Here is a 20,840-nt window from a genome sequence, read left to right as displayed (position 1 = left end):
GAGAATATGAAATTTGGGTTCATCAGAATTATTCTCTCTTTAATTTTATCACAAAAAAATTATGCCTATTATAGCAAGATGTTAATACGTCAGGTTCGCACTTGATGGCCGTGGGATTATATTTGGTGTAGAAGATAGTATGGTAAATCTCAAAGCTTATATCTTTTATTATTATCATTCAGTAATATATATATTTAAGAGAAATTACCTCAATCTCAATATTATTGTTCATAAAGTGAAGTCTCGTGATACTATTGTGTTGTTTCTTACATCAATTCAATATGAGTAGTTGTTGAATTTTTCATAGTTCATAGAAAAGACTTTTATTCATTTCTCATTTTTCTGTTGATCTAGGTCTTTTCTTTTTATTAGACTTATAAGTTATATTATATCTCGAGACATCAAAGAAAATTGCCATACTAGACCATGAGAAGAAAAAAACGGACTATAAGAAAATTGGCTTTTAGCGAAGGAAAATCCAGTCGTTAAAAGTTCAAATCCAATCGCTATAAGTCAATAACTACCAAATAAAATCCGGTCGTCGTCGGTCGCTAAAGTCTCCATCGTTAAAAGTTAACGACCGGATTAGAATGCGATCGTTAAATTCCTTTAACGACCAGAAAACTTCTCGTCGTTGTTCCTATTTAGCGACCGATGTTCCCGTCGCAAATTGCCAAATTTCCCTTCGCTAGTGCATCTGTAACCATTTGATAATCCTGTTGTTAAGGAGTTTTAAAGACCACATTTTCCTTCGTTGATGAGAAATTTTAATAAATATAATTACACCAATTTATATTTTTTTTCTGTAGTTATCCAATAATAATCATTACCATATGCTTTTTCTCACACACATATATACAACAACTAAAAATATACCAAATAATCAAAATTCATACTCAACAAAATTTCATTGTTCATTACAAAGAACCGAAGGATCACAATGTCTATAAATATACCCAATCAAATTGCATGACACTATTTTTATCTAACTCCTAAAAACAGACACTAGAACTATAGCACGATGTACAAATGATAAAATCCTAACAGAACAAAAACTATATAGTGCTTCAACTTGCTCGGCACATTCAAGCATTGCTTTTTCAGACTTCAAGTTCCTGATGTGTTAAGAGAAGAAGTCATGTCACTTTAGTGAAAAATTTATGAACCAGTGCAAAACCTTAAGGATCTCTTGCGCAACAGTGTTAGGTCCTATTGATGAAAAGGCTGCCATGACTGGAGCGGCTTTGTTCCCAATTGAGTCGTTGGATGTGTAATGAAAGCTGTAGGTGTACTACATAAAACGTTTAACAAGAGAATGAAGTGGCGGTTAGTGTATATAAGTTAAATCCATTCATAAATTGTTATACCTTGTTGAATTAACATAAGCAAAGAGTTCAAGCCCATCAGTGTAACTAATTTGTGTAGCAGGTAAGACGTGAGGATCAGCAATAATTTCATCGCCAGATGCATAATCGTTGGCTGGAACCATTCCAACTGCGCCTGCCAAAGCATCTTGCTGTCCCTTGTCAACCCTTGCATTATCTCCTCTTAGACAAACTAAAATAGTTCCCTTTACCTTTTTAGGGTCCAATGCCCCAGCTTTGCATAAGCGACTGCAATTAAACAAGAAAAAGAAAGAACTAAATGTCAGCCAAGCAAAGTCTCAGATTTATTTGTAGTAAAAGCTAGTGATTTTATACAAGTAGGGCAATTTGCGATTCTAGCAGGTCATCATTTTATTTTTCAGACTTGATATAGACTTGTATGTTCTTGCAAGTCAACTTAACTTGATAGCATTTATAAATTGGCAACGTACTCTTCTTGAAGTTATGTCACGAGTGGATCTAGTGCTTCGACATCGATTTATTTACATCCAATGTTTTTGACTAGGGGTGGCAAATGGGCGGGTTGGGCTAAATTTGGGCGGGTCAAGATGGATTAGGTCAATAAATGGATCATTGCCCAACCCAGTCCAAAGTGTACTTGGGCTAAGATGGGCTGGGTCAAGATGGGCTAAACAATGGGTCATAACCCAACCCACCCAAATAATAGCAACGGGGAATACAATACCTGAGACGAACAAAACCACATAACGTAATAAAAATCTAAGAATATGAAGGGACATGCATATGCTACTAAGACTATCGGTGAATAACTAAAAACTACACACTAACCTTCTACCTTAATCCTCGACCTCCACACCCTTCTATCAAGGGTCATATCCTCAGTGAGCTGAAGCGGTGTCATGTCCCGTCTAATCACTTCTCCCCAGTACTTCTTAGGCCTACCTCGACCTCTTCTCAAACTCTCCATGGCCAACCTCTCAGGATCAATGCTTTTTCTCTTAACATGTCCGAACCATCTCAGCATCGACTCCCGCATCTTGTCCTCCACGGAGGCTACTCCCACTCTGTCCCGAATAACTTCATTCTTAATCTTATCTCTCCTGGTACACCCACATATCCATCTCAAAATCCTATGTGAAGACTCATAATAATTTCAACAAATGCATATCAGATTTGAACCAAAAATGTTAAAAGTTAAATGAGTTTAGTGCTAATAACCTTAAAAGTCGAACCCACCAAGTTAAAATTCTAAATACGCCTCTTCTTATCGTCATTGAAAAATGGATGAACATCTTTAAGTCTCACCATCACCTCATTATAGTACTTAAAAATTGCCACAAAAGCACCCCGCGACATCCTATTCGCTAGAAGTTCTTCCAAATAATTTGGTCACAAAATGTTGTAATCTCCTGAATGTCCACACTTCTTTTCTAAAACCTGCACATGAGTTTATCCTTTGTAGTCAGCTACCCACATCAGATCAAATTTTTTCTCTTTAAATCTGAGTTTGAAGTTTGAATACATGCCTGATTACCTGACACAAAATATTTTTTAGAAAAGCAATCCCTGAAATAAGAAAATTACAAACTTATTTCTCAAGTAATGAGTAACAGTAGACAAATGATGAAAATTATGGATAGCCTAATGACATTAATATCGAGCTCTATTCTATCTATATACTAGCAGGGCTTGCCCGTGCATCGCAACGGGCCCAACGGGAGCAATTCTTTTTCAAACATCTAACATTATGAATATTTTAGAACTATACTACAAACAATAGTTGATGCTTGTCACCTCAGATTACTATAAATAACCATCAGTTTTGCTTGCTTAAACATCTGGAAACAATGTTCTTTTTTTGGGCCGATATGCATTGTTCTTAAGCAAAACATAGCCTAGACATTACTGAAGTTAAGGTTCTCAACCACTTTGGTATTTCTGATAAAGTTTTCTGCGCAATTAGATCTCTTTCGACCTCACAACTTTTTCATTGGCAATTGGAATAGCAAGTGGATGAATGTGTTCATCCAGTATCATTAAAAAGTGATCTAACATATGCGGTGCCACAAATATGTATTCACGATCCAAAATGATCCTACTACCCCTATTATAACCAAAAATCTTATTAACTTCATTTTTACTGGTTCTTTGAAAGGCCAATATACAATGAAATGTAAACTAAAATACCACAAGCTTAGTAAATAGACTACCTAATTTCCAAATGAAAATACCATATCATTACAATACCATATCATTCATCAAGCTAGTATTATTTTTTTATCTTAAAGTAAAAGCTTACAAAAGAGATGTAAGGTGTAATCTGGTGCAAACAAAAAGCCTAGAATAGCTAATGCTTATCTCAAGGTGATCTTTCTTCTCATATGAGAGGTACTAAAAAGAGAAGACATACAACTCATTTAACAGGTAACAATGTTGAGTTGTCATGGACCTTCTCTATATTTTACATTTAGGATGAGAAATATGGCAAGTGGACCAGGTTAACTCCTACAAAATCTGGAATATTCAAACGAAGAGCAGCCATAAATTTCCAAAATGTTGAAAGATGAAAGAAAAGGCAAACCTGGAAAATCTTCTTGAGTGGCTCAAAACCTGCAAAAAAAGAAGAAAAAAAAAGATAACGAGAAATTTAATGCTAATGTCTCCTATATTTACTGGGCAAAACAAATGTCGAGCATAAATTATAAAGAATTTGGATTAAAAGGTCTGCAGCTGCTTCATTATTTCTTCAGTTATAAACACCATTCTTTGTATCATTCTGGTCGATAAGAGGTTACCTTCTCTGCAACTCAACAATTTATCCAAGAAAAGATATTGACCCTTTTAAAATACTACCAAATATTCACAAGAACAAAAACAATACAAAACAGTAAGAAACGTGACTCCGTGTTACCTCCATTTACAACAAAGTTCATGACGTGGAAAACCTTTTGTATTATCCAATCACATTGGGGACTCTTAACTCAATTATGATATATGAATCTTCACAATAGCAATCAATTGAAAACTTACAAAGGTGAAGTTTCAGAAAGAGATAGTGACTGATATTAGCAGAGGTTGAATGATAAAAATGAATATGTATTTTCAAAAATATTCCAAGTACCAGCACAGAAAATGTAAAAGACCTTTTATAGATACATCCGTGAACTATTATGATGATTTTCAGAACAGGTGTTCATCACCAATGTAGTACAAATACTATAATCAGCACACGCATAAGAAAGGATATGGTGAAATCTTAATTACTGTCAATATAAAAATCTATTCCTAGGAGATTTCCTACAAGGACTAAAGAACATTCAAGAAGAGAGCTTATCGCACCAACAGATGATAGATTATACAATCTCCTTTGAGAAAGATTGACCATCTTTTGCATCATACCAGCAAAAGAATCACTCATAAATATACAAAATCAATGCAAAAAAATGTGTATGTATATACATGGCCTCCACACAAATATGAACTTCAGAGGCATTTACATAATTTTATAAATCGCATTTTAAATTTAATTTTTTTTATATATTGGCAAAGTTCACAAACTGGTGGTATATTATTAGTTATTTGACAAAGAATAATGCCTCGTTCCCTATTAACCCCTTAACATTAACTACATATTCAAATTTCAAAAAGCTTTAATGTAAGAAATCTAGAAAGTATATCTCTTTTGTATAATAAATTTTTGTCACCCGCAAACCAGCAGTTACAGGAGTACCAAACTCTTCCATTTTGGTTGTGCAACTGACACAGGACATAGCAACTTCCAAGTAAGTGCAAGAAATTATATCTACATGAGAGTTCGGAGATAGAATATAGCTATCAAATATTAGAAAAAAATTTAGTGGCCAAATGACTCCAATAACATATTTGGGCATCTAAAAAGAGCAACTTATTGTAATATGATTGCTTGAATTTACTGAGCTTCCTTCTTCTTTCTTTATTATATTGTCATTTCAACCACAGTTTCTTGAAGGTTTCATGTAAGACACTTCATAATATAGTTGTGAAATACTAAATAAATGATCAAATTATAGTTCGCTGCTTAGTTTCACGGGCAAGAAGCATGATATTTCAAGTTTGGCTTAAGAATTAAGATTGCTTGATAAATTAAATATAGAACTATGGGCAGTACTTAAAAGGAAAAACACCAAATCAGTTGATCTGCAGCCTTCCTCTGCACATGAAAGAAGACCTTACTGATTGATAATCACTTAGTACGTGCAATGGAGACATTATAAATTTGATATTAAAAAAGAGCATAATGAATGGAAAGCCACCTCTCTTGGTGCTTCATGATCATCCTTGTTTCGTTCTGCTACCGGTATAAAAAGTACATGTTCAAAGTTCCAAAGATGTTGCAGAATCACTTGTCTAAAGGTCATGACAAGTATATTTGTACACGTCGTGTCAGACAAAATTTCTGTAGTTATGATACTTATAAAGCTTTTGAGCTTTCTCCATAAACTCGCTGGTAAAAATTTTCAGAATGTCATATTTTAGACACACCACAACTATGTTTTATAATACATAATTCTAGAAGCAATAAACAAAATAGGCAACCAAATCAAAGAGCGGGAAAAATTTACCATTGTTTTGGAGAATAGGCATTAAACTTTGCTTAAGTTTCGGTAATTTTCATTTCCACCGCCATGATATGTAAAGAAGCTAGATCCGTCAGTCTCATCTCATTTCAATCAAATAATGCTTTCCTCATATAAGCAGACTGAAAAACCAAATTTTGCCAACAGGGAGTCCTCAAAGTTAGAAGTACATAGTTGTCAGCATAAGGAGTGGCCCTGTTGCAGCTAATATTTTCAGTTCTCCTGTATAAAGGTATGAAATACATCATTAGATTATTTGTACAACTAAAAATGCTCCTTAAAAGAATATGAGTGAGACCTAATAATAAGCCTCAAGGGACATTAAGTCACAGCTAGGTGCTTGGTCCAAGAAGCTTTTGCTATCAGGCTCCGTAGTTTATTGATTGGAAAATAGTATTGCTATCAAAAAACTCCATAGTTCCAAAACCAAGATACATTATCAAACGATTCTCACCGGTCATTTTAGTAGACAGAGCTCTTACCAAAAACGAAGATCACATTCATTTTCTGAGATGTCTTGGGTCGTGCAAACCTTGAATAGTATTTTGAATCTCAATTTGCTAATTGCAGTAATAACATAAACTACTTAAACTTAAGTTAAAATCATGGCAGAATGGTTCGTGCAAACCTTGAATAGTAATTTTTACATATGTGTGATGTAGCTAATTTGACGCATTCTTCAAACCAAATTCTGATTACTATAGAGATACATGCAACATGCACCCCAATTTAACACCACAAGCATGTAACTGCAGAATGCAGATTGTATATCACAAAAACGATTTCTAGAGATGTATTTCGATCCCATGCAACCGTCCATAAACGGGTTAGAAAGATAACTTTTCCGCTTCAGGTAAAAGCTAAGACAATTCACTTATCCCAGAGCTTGAAAACGACCTCGCAATGGAACCAAAAAATTACTCCCTCCGTTCCAATTTATGTGAACCTGTTTGACTGGGCACGAAGTTTAAGAAAAAAATGAAGACTTTTGGAATTTGTGATCCTAAACAAGTCCAAATGGGGCCCAGAGTATTTGTGTGGTTATAAAAGCTTCTCATCAAGGGTAAAGTTGTAACTTTAAGCTAAATTGTTACCAAATTTAGAAAGGGTTCATTCTTTTTGGAACGAACCAAACAGGAAATAGGTTCACATAAACTGGAACAGAGGGAGTATCAAGAGTGAAGAAAAATTCAAACTTCTAGATATTTCAATTATCTTAGTGATAACATGCGCAGATAAAACTGAAATAAAAAATTAAAGGAATGAAAACCCAAATGGGATATCAAGAGATTAGTAAGAGAAGAAGGGCGCTGGAGGAGAGAAAGATGATAAGTGTTTACTTAAGAGAAGAAGGGCGCTGGAGGAGAGAAAGATGATAGATCTTCTTATTGGTGGAAATTCTTATTCTTTTTGTATACAGATTGGAATTTTGTGAGCTATTCTAGACATGCATGAGCCCAAAAAATTGAGTCTACTAATGTGTTCAGTTGTAGAACAAAATTAAAGGGGGAAAAGGGAACAGTTGATTTAGACATATTATCAAAAACCTTTCGTGCGTCAAGGGTGCAAATTGGATACAATATAGGAAACTATCCAAAAGAGTAGAGAAACTCTCAGATACCTACCAAAATCCTATTATCAATAATCGGTGCATTAAAAGAAATGCAAGAATAGAGAAAACCCTCACCACAATTGAACAGAATAAAGCACATACCAGAGACAACTTTAAACTCTAATTGAGAAATTTGAAAAGGAAAAAGCTCATCTACAGATGCATGTGTGTGCAAAGTTTTCCTTTTAAAAAAAAAAGAAAGAGGGAAAAAATTCAAACGGATTTTACCAAAATGAGCAGAGCAGTAGTTGCAAATAAATGCAGGAAAACAGTCAAAAGCATAACAAAATAATAGAGAACAAGCAGCTTGGGTTCATTTATGGCAAAAGAAACTCATCAAAGCAAACAGATGATACTTCGAGGGAGTGAAGCACATAATCGGAACTCCAAAGTCTGAACTTGAGCGATAGAACATAAAATCAAGAGTTGAGCAGTGAAATTTGTCTATCTAAAGTGCATATATACGTGGTTTGCTCATATAAATTGCATTACACGCGTCTCATGAAAGACAATAGGCCCAAATGACCAATTTAACCTTTAAAGTGAATATAATATCCATAGTACCCCTATTCGTACGCCCCAACTGTCTCTTCTAAATATTACTGCCTCTGTTTGAGATTATGTGAACTTATTTCCTTTTTGGTTCATTCCAAAAAGAATGAACCCTTTCTAAATTTGGTAACAATTTAGCTTAAAGTTACAACTTTACTCTTAATGAGAAGCTTTTATAACCACACAAATACTTTGGGCCTCATTTGGACTTGTGTAGGATCACAAATTCATCTTCATTTTTTTCTTATGCCCAGTCAAACAGGTTCATATAAATTGGAACGGAGGGAGTAGTAACTAGAGAGTGGATGCCCATGCTGAGCATGGGCCCAACATCGACAGGAACTCAGGGTCAATTGGTTTTTTTTGGCTCTTTTACAAACTTGTTTTTAGTTTTATGACCCTACCTCTTTTTTACACCTGAGAGATTTATTTTTACACGTAAGAGAACTCTCTTTTACAGATAACAGATCTAAAAAGATCATTTTCTTAAATTCAAAATTGTAAAGGGGCATGACATACAAACAACACAGCTTTTTTTAAAGATGAGTATTACAAAAGGAAAATGAATAGACAAAGATAAATATCAAATCTATTACTATGAAATAACATTATATCCATCAGAAAAGTTAATGACTTTCAGATACTTTCACATTCCACTATGGATTGCACCAATTGACAGAAAAGTTATTAAAAGTTTTACACCTATAAATCATCGCTTAACGCTAAAAATAGATGCCACAGGACTTATAGTTTTACCAACATATCTATGGTGTCAATATTATTTAAAGTGATCACCTCCCCTAGTTTTTATACAGTCAAACAGAAAACTTCCAATGAAAACTACCATCAAAACAGTCTTAACCTCAATATTAAACATAAAGCCATGCTCTTCTTAGCTGCTTCCTTCTTCTCTCTGCCTGGATATGTCTAATACAAATAAAATGATTACAAAGAAGTAACATTATATGGAGAGTACTATAAATACTAAGTAGCGATAACAAAAGAAAGTTTCAGCCTGCAAAATCAGTGAAAAGCCAAAATATACCATGAGCTGCAAATGCGCATAAGAGGTTTGAATATGTAAAATCGCAACACTTCATGTGAGAAAAAGCTATTGTTTATATTCACCGAAACTACAATTTTGCATCCACCTCATAATATTTCCTTGTGACATCTCCCTGATGTATATATGTACATATTGTCATGAAACTCTTTAACACATTCTAAATTTCAGTTTTGATAGTTCGCCATCTACTACGTAAAAGAGGACTTCACTTCTGACTGCCATTAGAAATCTTTCCAATGTGAAGCCATCTAGCAATTTTGTAACAACAAAGCATATTAGCAAGTTAAACACACAACATTGACCAACCCAGTTTCTCTGAACACTTTAATATATGGCATGAGAGTTGAAAGGGTTCCGTCCGAGTTTTTCTTATTTCTATGGCTATCACATCTTGATTTTTGCTCTCGGAATAGTTGAAGCGTAGAATTAACTAAAAGGTTGACAAATCAAATTGGAGGAAGATCGTATAAAGATATTTAAGACTAACAATCACTAACATCGGATAGGTGAAGATTAGCTTGACCATCAAATGATTTACTAACAATAACAACAAACCCAGTGCAATTTCACAAGTGGTGTCTAGGCATCAAACTATCGAGTGCTGCATAAATTCTAAAAAGACATCCATAGATGGACAGAGATTCATACTCCACACTGTATAAGCTGCATCATAACTTAGACAGACAACTTTTTGATTAATACTATTTTCAAATAGACATAAAGACAAAAGCAGACTTACAACTCTCTATCCAACCAAATCTGTGGTAGTTTCACTTGCTAAGGGACCAGCAGAAATAATTTTTGATCTTATAATGTGGCTTAAGATTGCCTAGAAGTTCTTCATGTCCAATACTGGGATCGAACTTTGAAGAAATTTCTTGTTTCTTGAACCTTTCAAAGTAGAGAGATTTTGCTTCCAAGTGCTAAATCTAAAGAAGCAGTAAAGCTACTATCTCAAATAATCAGAATGCATGGTCAAACATAGGATGCACAATAGACTGCAAATCACTCAACCAAATAATATTCGGTTAAGGGTCTGATTTGCCCCTCTACTATCATAAATAGGTCTTATTTATCCTCCGTTTAAGTTTTCTATCAAAAATATCCCTACCGTTATACATTAGGGTTATATTTACCCTTACACGTTAAAAACACCATCCCTTCTTTTAAAATCCACTTGGCATCCCCTTATTGGACCAACTGACTCGCTCCATTTTTTTTAATCAAACTCGACCGATCCCAGCAACAAAACTACACCCACCCATTGGTTTGGTTTTGGTTTTGTATTTTAAAAATCCGATCAAATTTGGTTTAGTTTTGATTTTAATAAAAAATAACCGAAAAAATCGAACCAAACCAACTATAAAAGTAGTTATTTGAATTTATTAATATATATATATATATATATATATATATATATATATATATATATATATATATATAAAGTTTCTAAATTTTTATGGTGCATATTAGTCCGCCTCATTTTAGTCTAGTTCTTTGTTGTTATAACAATCTAATTATTTGACTCATGACACTGAGATATGTCTCAGTAAGAAGATAAATGCCAAATCTAACTGCTAAAATGGACTCTTTTTCTTTTTCACTTTTGGCTGATAAACCTACGTTTCCCCCTAACATTTCATTAAAATTGCCGTAATTAAAAATCGATTGACCCGCCCCAAGTTCTTTATTTTTTTTTTAGAATATAAAGGCAAATAATTAGATTATTATAATAACAATAAAGAACTAGACTAAAACGGGGCGGACTAATATGTACCATAAAATTTAAGAAATATTATATAAAAATATACATATATATACGTGTAATAATAAATTCAAATAACTACTTTTATAATCGGTTTGGTTTGGTTATTTTTTTATTAAAACCAAAACCAAACCACATTTGATCGGATTTTTAAAAAACAAAGCCAAAATCAAACCAATGGATGGGTGGAGTTTTGTTGATGGGATCGGAGGGGTTTGAATTAAAAAAGGGGCGGGTCCGTTGGTCCAATAAGGGGATGCCAAGTGGATTTTAAAAGAAGGGATGGTGTTTTTAACGTGTAAGGATAAATATGACCCTAATGTATAACGATAGGGATATTTTTGATAGAAAACTTAAACGGAGGATAAATAAGACCTATTTATGATAGTAGAGGGACAAATCAGACCCTTAACCGAATAATATTTGGCAAACTAATTTACTTATTATACTTAATACCTGTCTTATCTTTCCTGAGAGCATATCAGTGGAAAAATATATGAGATTGCACCTTGTGAAAAATAACAGCAGCGCACTCCTAAACTGGTATCCGCCTCAGGTTACCAATATCATACTCATCTTTGATCCATAGTCTTCAAAAAGTAGTGGATCATCTCCAATGTGAGAAGGGGGCAGTTTCATACTTTCAAAGACATCAACAACAGTCATATCATAGTTTATTACGTTTTAAAAGAAGTATTGATTTTCTCACTCTTCGAGCACAATATAGGTGAGGCATAAGAGAAGTAGTCATAAAATCGACACACTATGCCTCCTGCATTTCTGTATTCCTAACCTACCAACAGAAGACTGCAAAGGTCCAAATATAGGAACTGCAAACATATCATCTTTAATTTTCAAAACTCACATTGTTTTACAATTTCAGGTGACTATATCGTAATGTAATATATTCCACTGTTATAGCAAGTCCAAGTGAACTTCAAGAGCCGAAATAGGTAAGTGACACAAAATATTTATATGGCATCCTAAAATGCTTTAGATTGAGGAAGTAAATGCGATGGAGATAGAGAGAAGGGGGGAACCGAAAACTATATCAAGTCATTTTAACATTGAAAAGAAAAAAAAATTACAAAAGCTAAAATGTTTAAGTAGAAAAAGAACATTATGGACTATGAGAGAGCTTAGATTAGAAGTAAAGCTACATATTTCAAAGAACGACAATAGAACTGCCAATTTGATCTGCTTATAGAAAAATACAGGAAAGTAAATTCTGTCATTTTTGTCTTTTTGGAGAATATACTCCAAAGAGGGTCACAACTTGATAAAGAGCAAGTACAAAACTGCAACACCTGGATGCAGAAAGCTAAGAAAAAAAAGGAGGCTAAATTTTTCATCTCATAAACTAAAGATACAACATGGGAATGAATAAAATTGCAGCACCTATATACCAAAAAATTAAAAATTAAGAAAAGGCCCATATAATTCATATCATAAAGTATATCAAAATCAAACAAGTAAGACCTTGAGAATGATCACCTTAATCTTTGTAGTAGACTGTAGTTCCTCAAAAGCTAGCTTATCCTTTATTTTTATTGACACAATATAGCTCTTATTATAAATTAAATTAATCGAATAAACAGGACAGCATGAAAGTAGGACCAGAGTCACACCCAATTTCAACCAATAGAAAGTTAAGTACAGCATCTTTATGAGGTTGTCATCTTGGAGCCAGTTCCTTACGAATGAAATACCAATGTGTCTTAAACCCGTAGGTACCATCCATTTCTTTTTACATATAAGTATTGAAATAGAAATAATCTAAAATCGTGAAATCGATATGAAAAATTGAAATAACCCAAAAAAAAAAAATCTTAATATTATTCAGGAAGTAAAAAATTCATCCATTACCTCTCATTATGAACTGCCCACAAATCACTATGAAGCAGCTTCTTTGTAACCTTCACCCGTTTCCTTTTGCATATGTGCCTTTCAGTTGTTTGGTCAAATTGAATTCTTAAATCCCTAATTTCAAATCTTAGTTAAAATCTCAAAATTGTCATTAAATAAAAGAAACTACTTACATGCAATACTTCAGAATGCGTAACATCAGACTAACCAGTAATACATATAGAAAGAGAATTGTGAAACGGAGCTCCTAGATTCCCAAGAGAAAACAGCAAAAGGAATAGTACTATGGAAAAGCCAGAGAAGAAGAAGAAGAGAGCACGAAAGACAAAAGGATATCAGCAAAAAATCAAGAGTAAATGTTGACGTGAAAGAGTAGGAAAAGTGGAAGTGGAAGACAGATGTCCTACCAAAATACACACATGTCAGGAATCAGGATATTGAAGAGAGTGAAAGAAAATACAAAAATGCCCATGACAAACATGTGTTCGTCCATACAAACTAATACATATGAAAGATTCTTAAAAATATGCAGTTGCAATTCTTTGTTAATAGCCTATAAATTACCTGCTACCATAAGCTTATCTCTAAGTGGCCTACCATGCATAAGCTTCTTGTAGATTGCCACTGATCTCATGCTAAAATACCAGGATTTTGCTTAGCGTCAACAGTATTATACATGTCGCCTTACTATATACTAGCGCCTGCTAGTTAGTTTTACATCAGTAAAGTATATGTCCATAACTTTGTGTAATGAAATGCATATTATGAAAAGTTAGAACCTAGACTTCAAATGTTTTTTTTCTTAAATCGCTCTAAGTCAAGGTCAGATAGGTTTGATATTAACAGAGTAAATATCAAACTTTAAACGTCATTGGTTTGTTTTTCTTTTATACTAGTACTAGACTACCAACTAAGAGAGCAAACGATTAAATATCTACCATAAAATCTTAAAATTTTTATAAAAATAATATACATATATATATGTATAATAATAAGGTTTAAAATAAATATTTTTATAGTCGGTTTGGTTCGATTTTTTTCGGGTTTTTTTTAGTTAAAGCGTAAATCAAACCAAATTTGATCGGTTTTTAAAATTCAAAACCAAAATCAAATCAAACAAAAATATTATCGATTTTTTGTGACGGTGTGATTCAATTTTCGGGTTAGTTCGAGTTTTCGATTTTTCATGAACACCCCTGTAAAAAGGGAAAATTTATATTAAAATAAAGACAAAAACAAGGATGAAAAAGAAGACAATTTAAGTAACTGCAGGACTTAAATAGAACAACAAATAAAATATTGCAATGATCCCACCACATCAAAAGAACCACGATACAATAAATTTTAAATAACAATCACAATAAATATTATATTGATAGTAACAATACAATATAATTTAATGGGTAACAATCATCCAAATAATTAAGCTGTAAGTATAAAAAAAAACGTCAAAAGGAAAAGTTATGAAAAGAGAAAAAAAAAATCTTATGTTTTTTATTAATCCCGATTAGGAAAAGTCATAAAAGGAAAACTCTATTTATCTCGATCCTACATGTGCGTGCTACTTTTTTATTTTTGCAATCTTGCTAGCTAAGTTTGACATCAGTCTGCATTTAATGAGACTTCTTTTTGCTAATTCAGTGCAAGTACTTTTTATACGTTATAACTATTGGAATTGGAATAAGAATTCTATTATATACGCAACCTGTTAAATCATTAACTACTTTTACTTTCAAGATTACAAATTTCATATTTTAAAGAAACTTATCCGTAAATATTATTTAGCTGATAGTTTAAAAGTTTATCGAATGTCTTCAAAGAGACATGACTATTGGACTGCTAGCATAAATTGAAAATGAAAAGAATGAGTGGGGAAAATGTAAAAAATGGTGAAAAAAGATAATTAGTTTCGTTGGCATATTAGAGATGCCAAGTCACCTTCTCCAGTCCCTCAATTATATATATATATATATATACTAGTAAGTTAATCCGCACTTCGTGCGGTTGTTTCGGAAAGAACGCAAATGACTTTAAGAAAATAATTTCTTTTTGTGAGTTCTGTTGAAAAAATAAAATATCGTGAGAATTGGTAAATTAAATTCTTATATAAATAAATCATGCGGGCTAACATCATACCAATGATAATTTAGCCAAGTAAAACAATAAAAGAAAAAGCACAAATATATTTACTTTTAAATCCTTTTTGAGTGAGAATTTATGGTAGAATCGTCGCCCATCACACAATATCACTATTCGATACTTCTAAGTTACTATCAAATCTGAAAATTCTAATTTTACATTTATTCCCTGAAAGTAATAACAAAAAAATTGATTGGTTGGAGAGAAAATAAAGAAAAATGGTCATTACCAAAAATAAAAAAGGGAAAATCAAAAGTTTAATGAGAGGAAAGAAAAGTAGAGTTTCTATTAATATTACATCTCGTTGTAATCAATTTAATTTGAATATTTTACTCATCAATTTGCTCTAAAAAAAATTCTCCAGTTACAAAGGGTTAGATTTAGATTAGAGTTTTCTTTTAATATTGTACTTTAGTTCTTTTAATTCTAGGATGATATAATGCAAAGGAAATTATCTTCTGCTAATTTTAGAATTGTATTAATCGCACTGTAGCAGATAAGTTTGGTTGAATTTCTCAAATAGCAATTCCATTATATATTTTTATAAATAAATTTATATGCTATCGAATAAATGATTTTAGGTGGATATTTAGTTTCTATTTAATTTTATTTCTTTAATTGAACTTGAATTTTTATACATGTAGTATAAGATCTATAAAAGAAAAATGACATTAATCAAAGTAGAAAAACGAATTAATCAAAGTAGGAAAAAATATATAAAAACAAACAATGCCAAATTTGCGTGTTCAAAGACATAATTGAACTAAAAAAATCTCAAAGTTCTTTTTAGGAAAACAAAATTTATCAAAGTAGAAAAGAGTAAAAGAACAAACAATGCCAAATTTTCATGTTAAGACGGAATCGAACAAAAAAATTCGTGTTGTAATTTTTAGTTTCACTATTCTATTATTCTTTATTACACTCCAAAAGGTTAGAATGTTATCACAATATTGTGATATCAATTAAAACTGTTTCTATCTTTTAGCTAGTGCTAATAGAAGTCATGATAAACATATTTTAAATTCTTCACATCCCATTCATCAGAAGGTTTTACTATAACTATACATTCCTCATTTTTTTTTTTATAGAGACAAAAGTTTCGCTCACTAAATAAAAAATCAAGCAAGAAAAGAGACGGGAAAGAAAAAAGAAAAAGGAGGAAAACAAGAAAATATTTGATATTCCTTTCTATTTCTTGCGAAATTAGACTTGTACGTGAAGCCTATTTTGTATTTCCTCGCAAGAAAATTCAGCTCAATCAAAACTCCCGTCAGAATGCTAATTTTGAAACAGCTCTAACAATATCTTCAAAATTAAATAATCCAAATCCAACAAAATTAACCTTCAAAGACAACCAAACCTAAAAGAACTAAAGAATGAAATTACAATAGATATAACACCAGAGGCTAACATAGTTCAAGGAGAAAAAGACCTCAAACACAAAGCATAATACTTCTAGCTAACCTCAATGAGAATAGGAAAACTGAAAACGTAGAAAGCAAAAAAAAAAAAAAAGAAAAAAAAAAGGGCGGGGGAGGAGGCAAAAGGTTGGTGGCAGCGATAAAAAATTAATCTTTAAGATGCATCTTCACATTCGGCTTCTTCTCTGCTAAAGTTTTATTGCCGGAAGGTTTCTCTGACACTGACTTATTCTCAAACATTGGCCTATCTTAAGGGCTTTGGATTTTACAGAGATTAGAAAAAACACATTCTAAGATAATGAAATCATAGAAGGAAGAGAGATGGATTTGTAGAAAAGAAATAAATAGAGTAATAATGAGCAAAAATAAAAGGTATGAAAAGTAAGAAAGAAAGAGGGATTTGAGGAAAAGGAAATAATGTAGATTGAGGATGAAGAAAACGGAAGAAAGAGAGATTAAGTGAAATTTGATGAATAGAAATAAATGAAGTAATAACGAGGATAGAGATATATTTTTGGCAGTTTTTGACAGAAAATAAGAAAAAAGTTGAAAATTTTGAGAGAAAAGATATATTGTCATATCATGCCACATCATTTTTTTATTCCCAACTTTATATTTTTATATAAATAAATATAGATTAGTATATAGTTTCCAATTACAGAAGACACTATTAACAACCAATTTTCCGAATTATGACTAGAAAATAATTGAAATGGTATACTATCAAAAAAAAATTAAAAAAGAAACAAGAAGAGAGTTGTTGACTTTGTAAATACAAATCGGGTCAATAAAAATTAACGAGGAAGGATTGAGTACATTTGATTAAAATATCATCTAAATTATAACTTTGAAACATTTTTCCTTCTGAATTCAAATGGGATATTTTTCTGGAGAAGCAAACACAAAGAAAAATAAAAAAATATCAAATTGCTTGAGTAATGTAAATAATAACCTCTCCACTTTACAGGATAATAAATTGTTTAACTTATTTATTTTAGTTAAATAATAAAATAAAAGAAAAAAGAAAAATAAAACTCATGCGGGACGGGGCGGGTTTTACAGGTACCAGGTGGGGCGGGTTGAAAACAAAAAAAATTCAGCAGGGCGGGTGGGACGGGTTAAAAATTTTGCGGGTTTAATCCCCGCCCCGCCCCGCCCCACTACCATCTCCAAGCCAGCACCTACCCCGCGCCGCCCACATGAAATCACTCGTGTGGAGACTCTATCTTCTTCGGACGAGTGATTTCGAGCTCGCTGATAAAGTTGTTGGCCATTCTTGCAGAGGAGTGGAGAGGGGTTTAATCTCTGTCCTTTTGCGTGAGACGTGTAAGATGGAGATTTGTTTTACTAATAGAAATTCTAAAGCTAGTAGTACTACTATAGAACAGAGGGTCGAATATTACATTTTCTAACCATTATCATCTCTATATAATTTTTAAATGGAGTACAATTTACTTGCAACGAAATTATCCACTACTCCACTTCGGTCCAAAATAAGTGATTTTTTTACCTTATTTTTGTGGTCCAAAATAAGTGATTTTTCCAGATTTCAAGAATGAATTAATTATTTTTTCCTACATTGTCCTTGGAGTAAATAATGTTGGACTATGTGTTAGGAGTATTTATGTGAAGAGATAATAAAGGTTACTATGGTCAATTTCATTGTTAATTAATGTTAAAAGGTAAATTTTTTAATATGTGCGAAAACAACTAAAAAATCACTTATATTGGATCGGAGGGAATAACGTAAATTGTGGCAGGACTTATAGACTTATAGTAGGATTCACTTAGCTACAATTACCAAGACGCATAGAAACGTGCCTGAAGAGTGAAGATTGATAGTCTGTTTGGCCAAGCTTCTAACTTAACTTATTTTTATTAGTGTTTTTTTCAAAAGTACTTTTGGCAAGAAGCATAAGTTAGGACACTTTTTTTCCTTCTAAAAGATTGGCCGCCAAACACTTCAATTTTCTTTTTAAAAAATATTTTTTTTGAAAAAGAAAATTCTTATAGCCTTGAAGAAGCATAAGCTATGAATGTAAGAGTAGATATGCAAGATCCTAGGGGCAGCGTGCCCAACAAGACCTGTATTGGATAATCGACTCGCTTTTTCACATGCAAATATCCTTGTGGGCTATTTAAGCCCATTTCCTAGGCCTACAATAAGTCAAATACTTGCACAAAATTGCACTGATTGTCCTCTTAAGGGACTGCTCGCTAAAACTTATCCTCGTTTTTGCTGCAAATATAGATTCTTTTTTTCACCAAGAACACACTAGTTATTCAACATTAAAAACTTGAGATTCTTGTTTAGGGTAAAAACTAGAAATTAATAATCGACTATTGTTAAAATCGTCTCAATATTGATAATTTGTGCTTAAATTTTAGTTCAATTACTAATTTAGTTATTTTCTTCTAAAAATCTTAAAATTATATTATTGGTCCTTAGAAAATATTGATAACGACAAAGTAGATCTTCTTGATTTGATGTTATTTGACTAAGCCGGTGACTGGGGACATATATGTTGGCATTTGGAGGCTTTAATTTCAAATTTGAGTTCATTTACAGCATATTTGGGGTGCTTTGATCGAAAGTAAAATCATAAATTGAAAGAACACTTTTTAACGCAACACCAAAAAATTATTCCAATCAGTTAGCTTTCATGATTTTATATTTGTTCAATTCTTTACCATATTTTACTAGATTAACAGATATGTCGATTGTGGATAAAAAAGGCATGTTAATCTAGTAAAATATGGTAAAGAATTGAACAAATATAAAATCATGCCAACTGGTATATGTAACGATCCAATAGGTCGTTTTGAGTACTAACCTTCATTTCTGTATTCCAAAACCTCTCATAGCTTCATTAAATGTTATATGACTTGCGTGCGTGATCCGTGTTATTTTCAGAAAGTTTTTACGTGAAATTTAAAAAAAATGTGATTTTTGACCTAAAATGAGGATAGAGTTGACCATAGTTAATGTTTGTGGTAAACGACCTCAGATCAATATTTTGATAATTTCGGTAGATTCTTATGATGTTTTTGGACTTTTACACACGTTTGGTTGGGGTCCGAGGTGATCCGAGCGCGTTTCGACGTATTTTGTGAAAGATTGTGAAAAATAAGTTTTCAAGTTGAAATCATTGAGTTTTAAAGATCGATTCTTGTTGTTTGATGTTATTTTGATTATTTGAGGTAGAGAGCAAGTTTGTGAGCTTCACGAATGCAACAGGTGCTTCGCGAACGCTAAGAACACTGACACCCTATTAAATAAAAGCTGAAAGTCACGATTTTATTGTTCTTCACCATTTTTAAAAACTAAAGCTCCGACTGGAGAGATTTTCATCATAACTTCATTGGTTAGTACTTTTTAACTAATTGTGATGTATTTCCATAATCACCCATTGATTTTTAACCTTAAATCTGTGAACTTCATGGTATAAATTAGGTCAGCTCCCCCTTAGGGTGGCGAGTAGGCACACCGATGCTAGATCAGCTCTCCGACTGAGCGCATCAGCAACATGATTAGTCTTCCCACTTCGGTACTCCAAGTTGAAGTGAAATTCCACTAGGAGTTCCTACCACCTGGCATGTCGACCATTCAGCTTCGACTGGGTTATGAAATGGCTAACAGATGTGTTGATTGTCTTGACCACGAACGAGGTTCGCAGCAAATAGTGCCTCCAAAGGCGTAAGCGATGAACGACAGTCAATAATTCTTTCTCGCAGGCGGCATAGCACCGCTCTACATCCTTCAACTTCCGGCTCTCATACGCTACAGGATGTCGTTCTTGTAGCAAGACTCCGCCAAGGACATAGTCGGAGGTATCCGTTTGTACCTCAAATGGCTTGGCCAAATCAAGGAGGGCATTCTATATCTTCAATACAAAGGGGAGCCAGGAATGTAGGTTCATATCTTTTGACCCCCTTTTTCAACTACAAGGCCGAGATGTTCTTAACGGCCATCTTCATGGGTATGCACGGGATAATGCAGGGCTTGGACCCGTTTGTTCCCATCATCAGTCAGGATAACGCCAAGGACATAGTCGGGATAACGCCAATGAGGTTCGCAGCAGATAGTGCCTCCAAAGGCGTAAGTGATGAACGACAGCCAATAATTCTTTCTCGTAGGCGGCATAGCACCGCTCTACATCCTTCAGCTTCCGGCTCTCATACGCTACAGGATGTCGTTCTTGTAGCAAGACTCCGCCAAGGACATAGTCGGAGGCATCCATTTGTACCTCAAATGGCTTGGCCAAATCAAGGAGGGCATTCTATATCTTCAATACAAAGGGGAGCCAGGAACGTAGGTTTATGTCTTTTGACCCCCTTCTTCAACTACAAGGCCGAGATGTTCTTAGCGGCCATCTTCATGGGCATGCACAGGATAATGCAGGGCTTGGACCCGTTTGTTCCCATCATCAGTAGCATGTCAACATACGGTACAGTCA

At 33.3% G+C, this 20,840-nt stretch overlaps 1 protein-coding gene across 22 annotated transcripts; it reads right to left on the bottom strand.

Moving 5' to 3' along the window:
- Positions 1-871: 871 nt before the first annotated feature.
- Positions 872-13,208, bottom strand: LOC104225935 (subtilisin-like protease SBT5.4). 22 transcript variants are annotated; one of them, XM_070172075.1, is made up of 10 exons: positions 13,032-13,208; positions 12,824-12,937; positions 5,948-9,440; positions 4,258-4,346; positions 3,928-3,956; positions 2,873-2,912; positions 2,565-2,783; positions 2,175-2,476; positions 1,577-1,613; positions 872-1,291 (listed from the first exon to the last, which is right to left on the bottom strand). In XM_070172075.1, exons 7-10 carry the CDS (start codon positions 2,636-2,638, stop codon positions 1,210-1,212), a joined length of 495 nt encoding a protein of 164 aa, XP_070028176.1. In that variant the 5' UTR covers positions 2,639-2,783; positions 2,873-2,912; positions 3,928-3,956; positions 4,258-4,346; positions 5,948-9,440; positions 12,824-12,937; positions 13,032-13,208; the 3' UTR covers positions 872-1,209. The 22 variants fall into 22 exon arrangements, 18 of the variants coding, with proteins under 18 accessions (XP_070028176.1, XP_070028178.1, XP_070028179.1 ...); XM_070172077.1 differs by lacking the exon at positions 4,258-4,346 and having other exon boundaries at positions 5,948-6,184; positions 8,989-9,440; XM_070172078.1 differs by lacking the exon at positions 4,258-4,346 and having other exon boundaries at positions 5,948-6,184; positions 8,989-9,053.
- Positions 13,209-20,840: the final 7,632 nt, after the last annotated feature.

The sequence above is a fragment of the Nicotiana sylvestris genome, chromosome 4 (genome assembly GCF_000393655.2).
Source record: "Nicotiana sylvestris chromosome 4, ASM39365v2, whole genome shotgun sequence".
Classification (NCBI taxonomy): Eukaryota; Viridiplantae; Streptophyta; class Magnoliopsida; order Solanales; family Solanaceae; genus Nicotiana; species Nicotiana sylvestris.
This window is presented reverse-complemented; position numbering and strand designations above follow the sequence as displayed.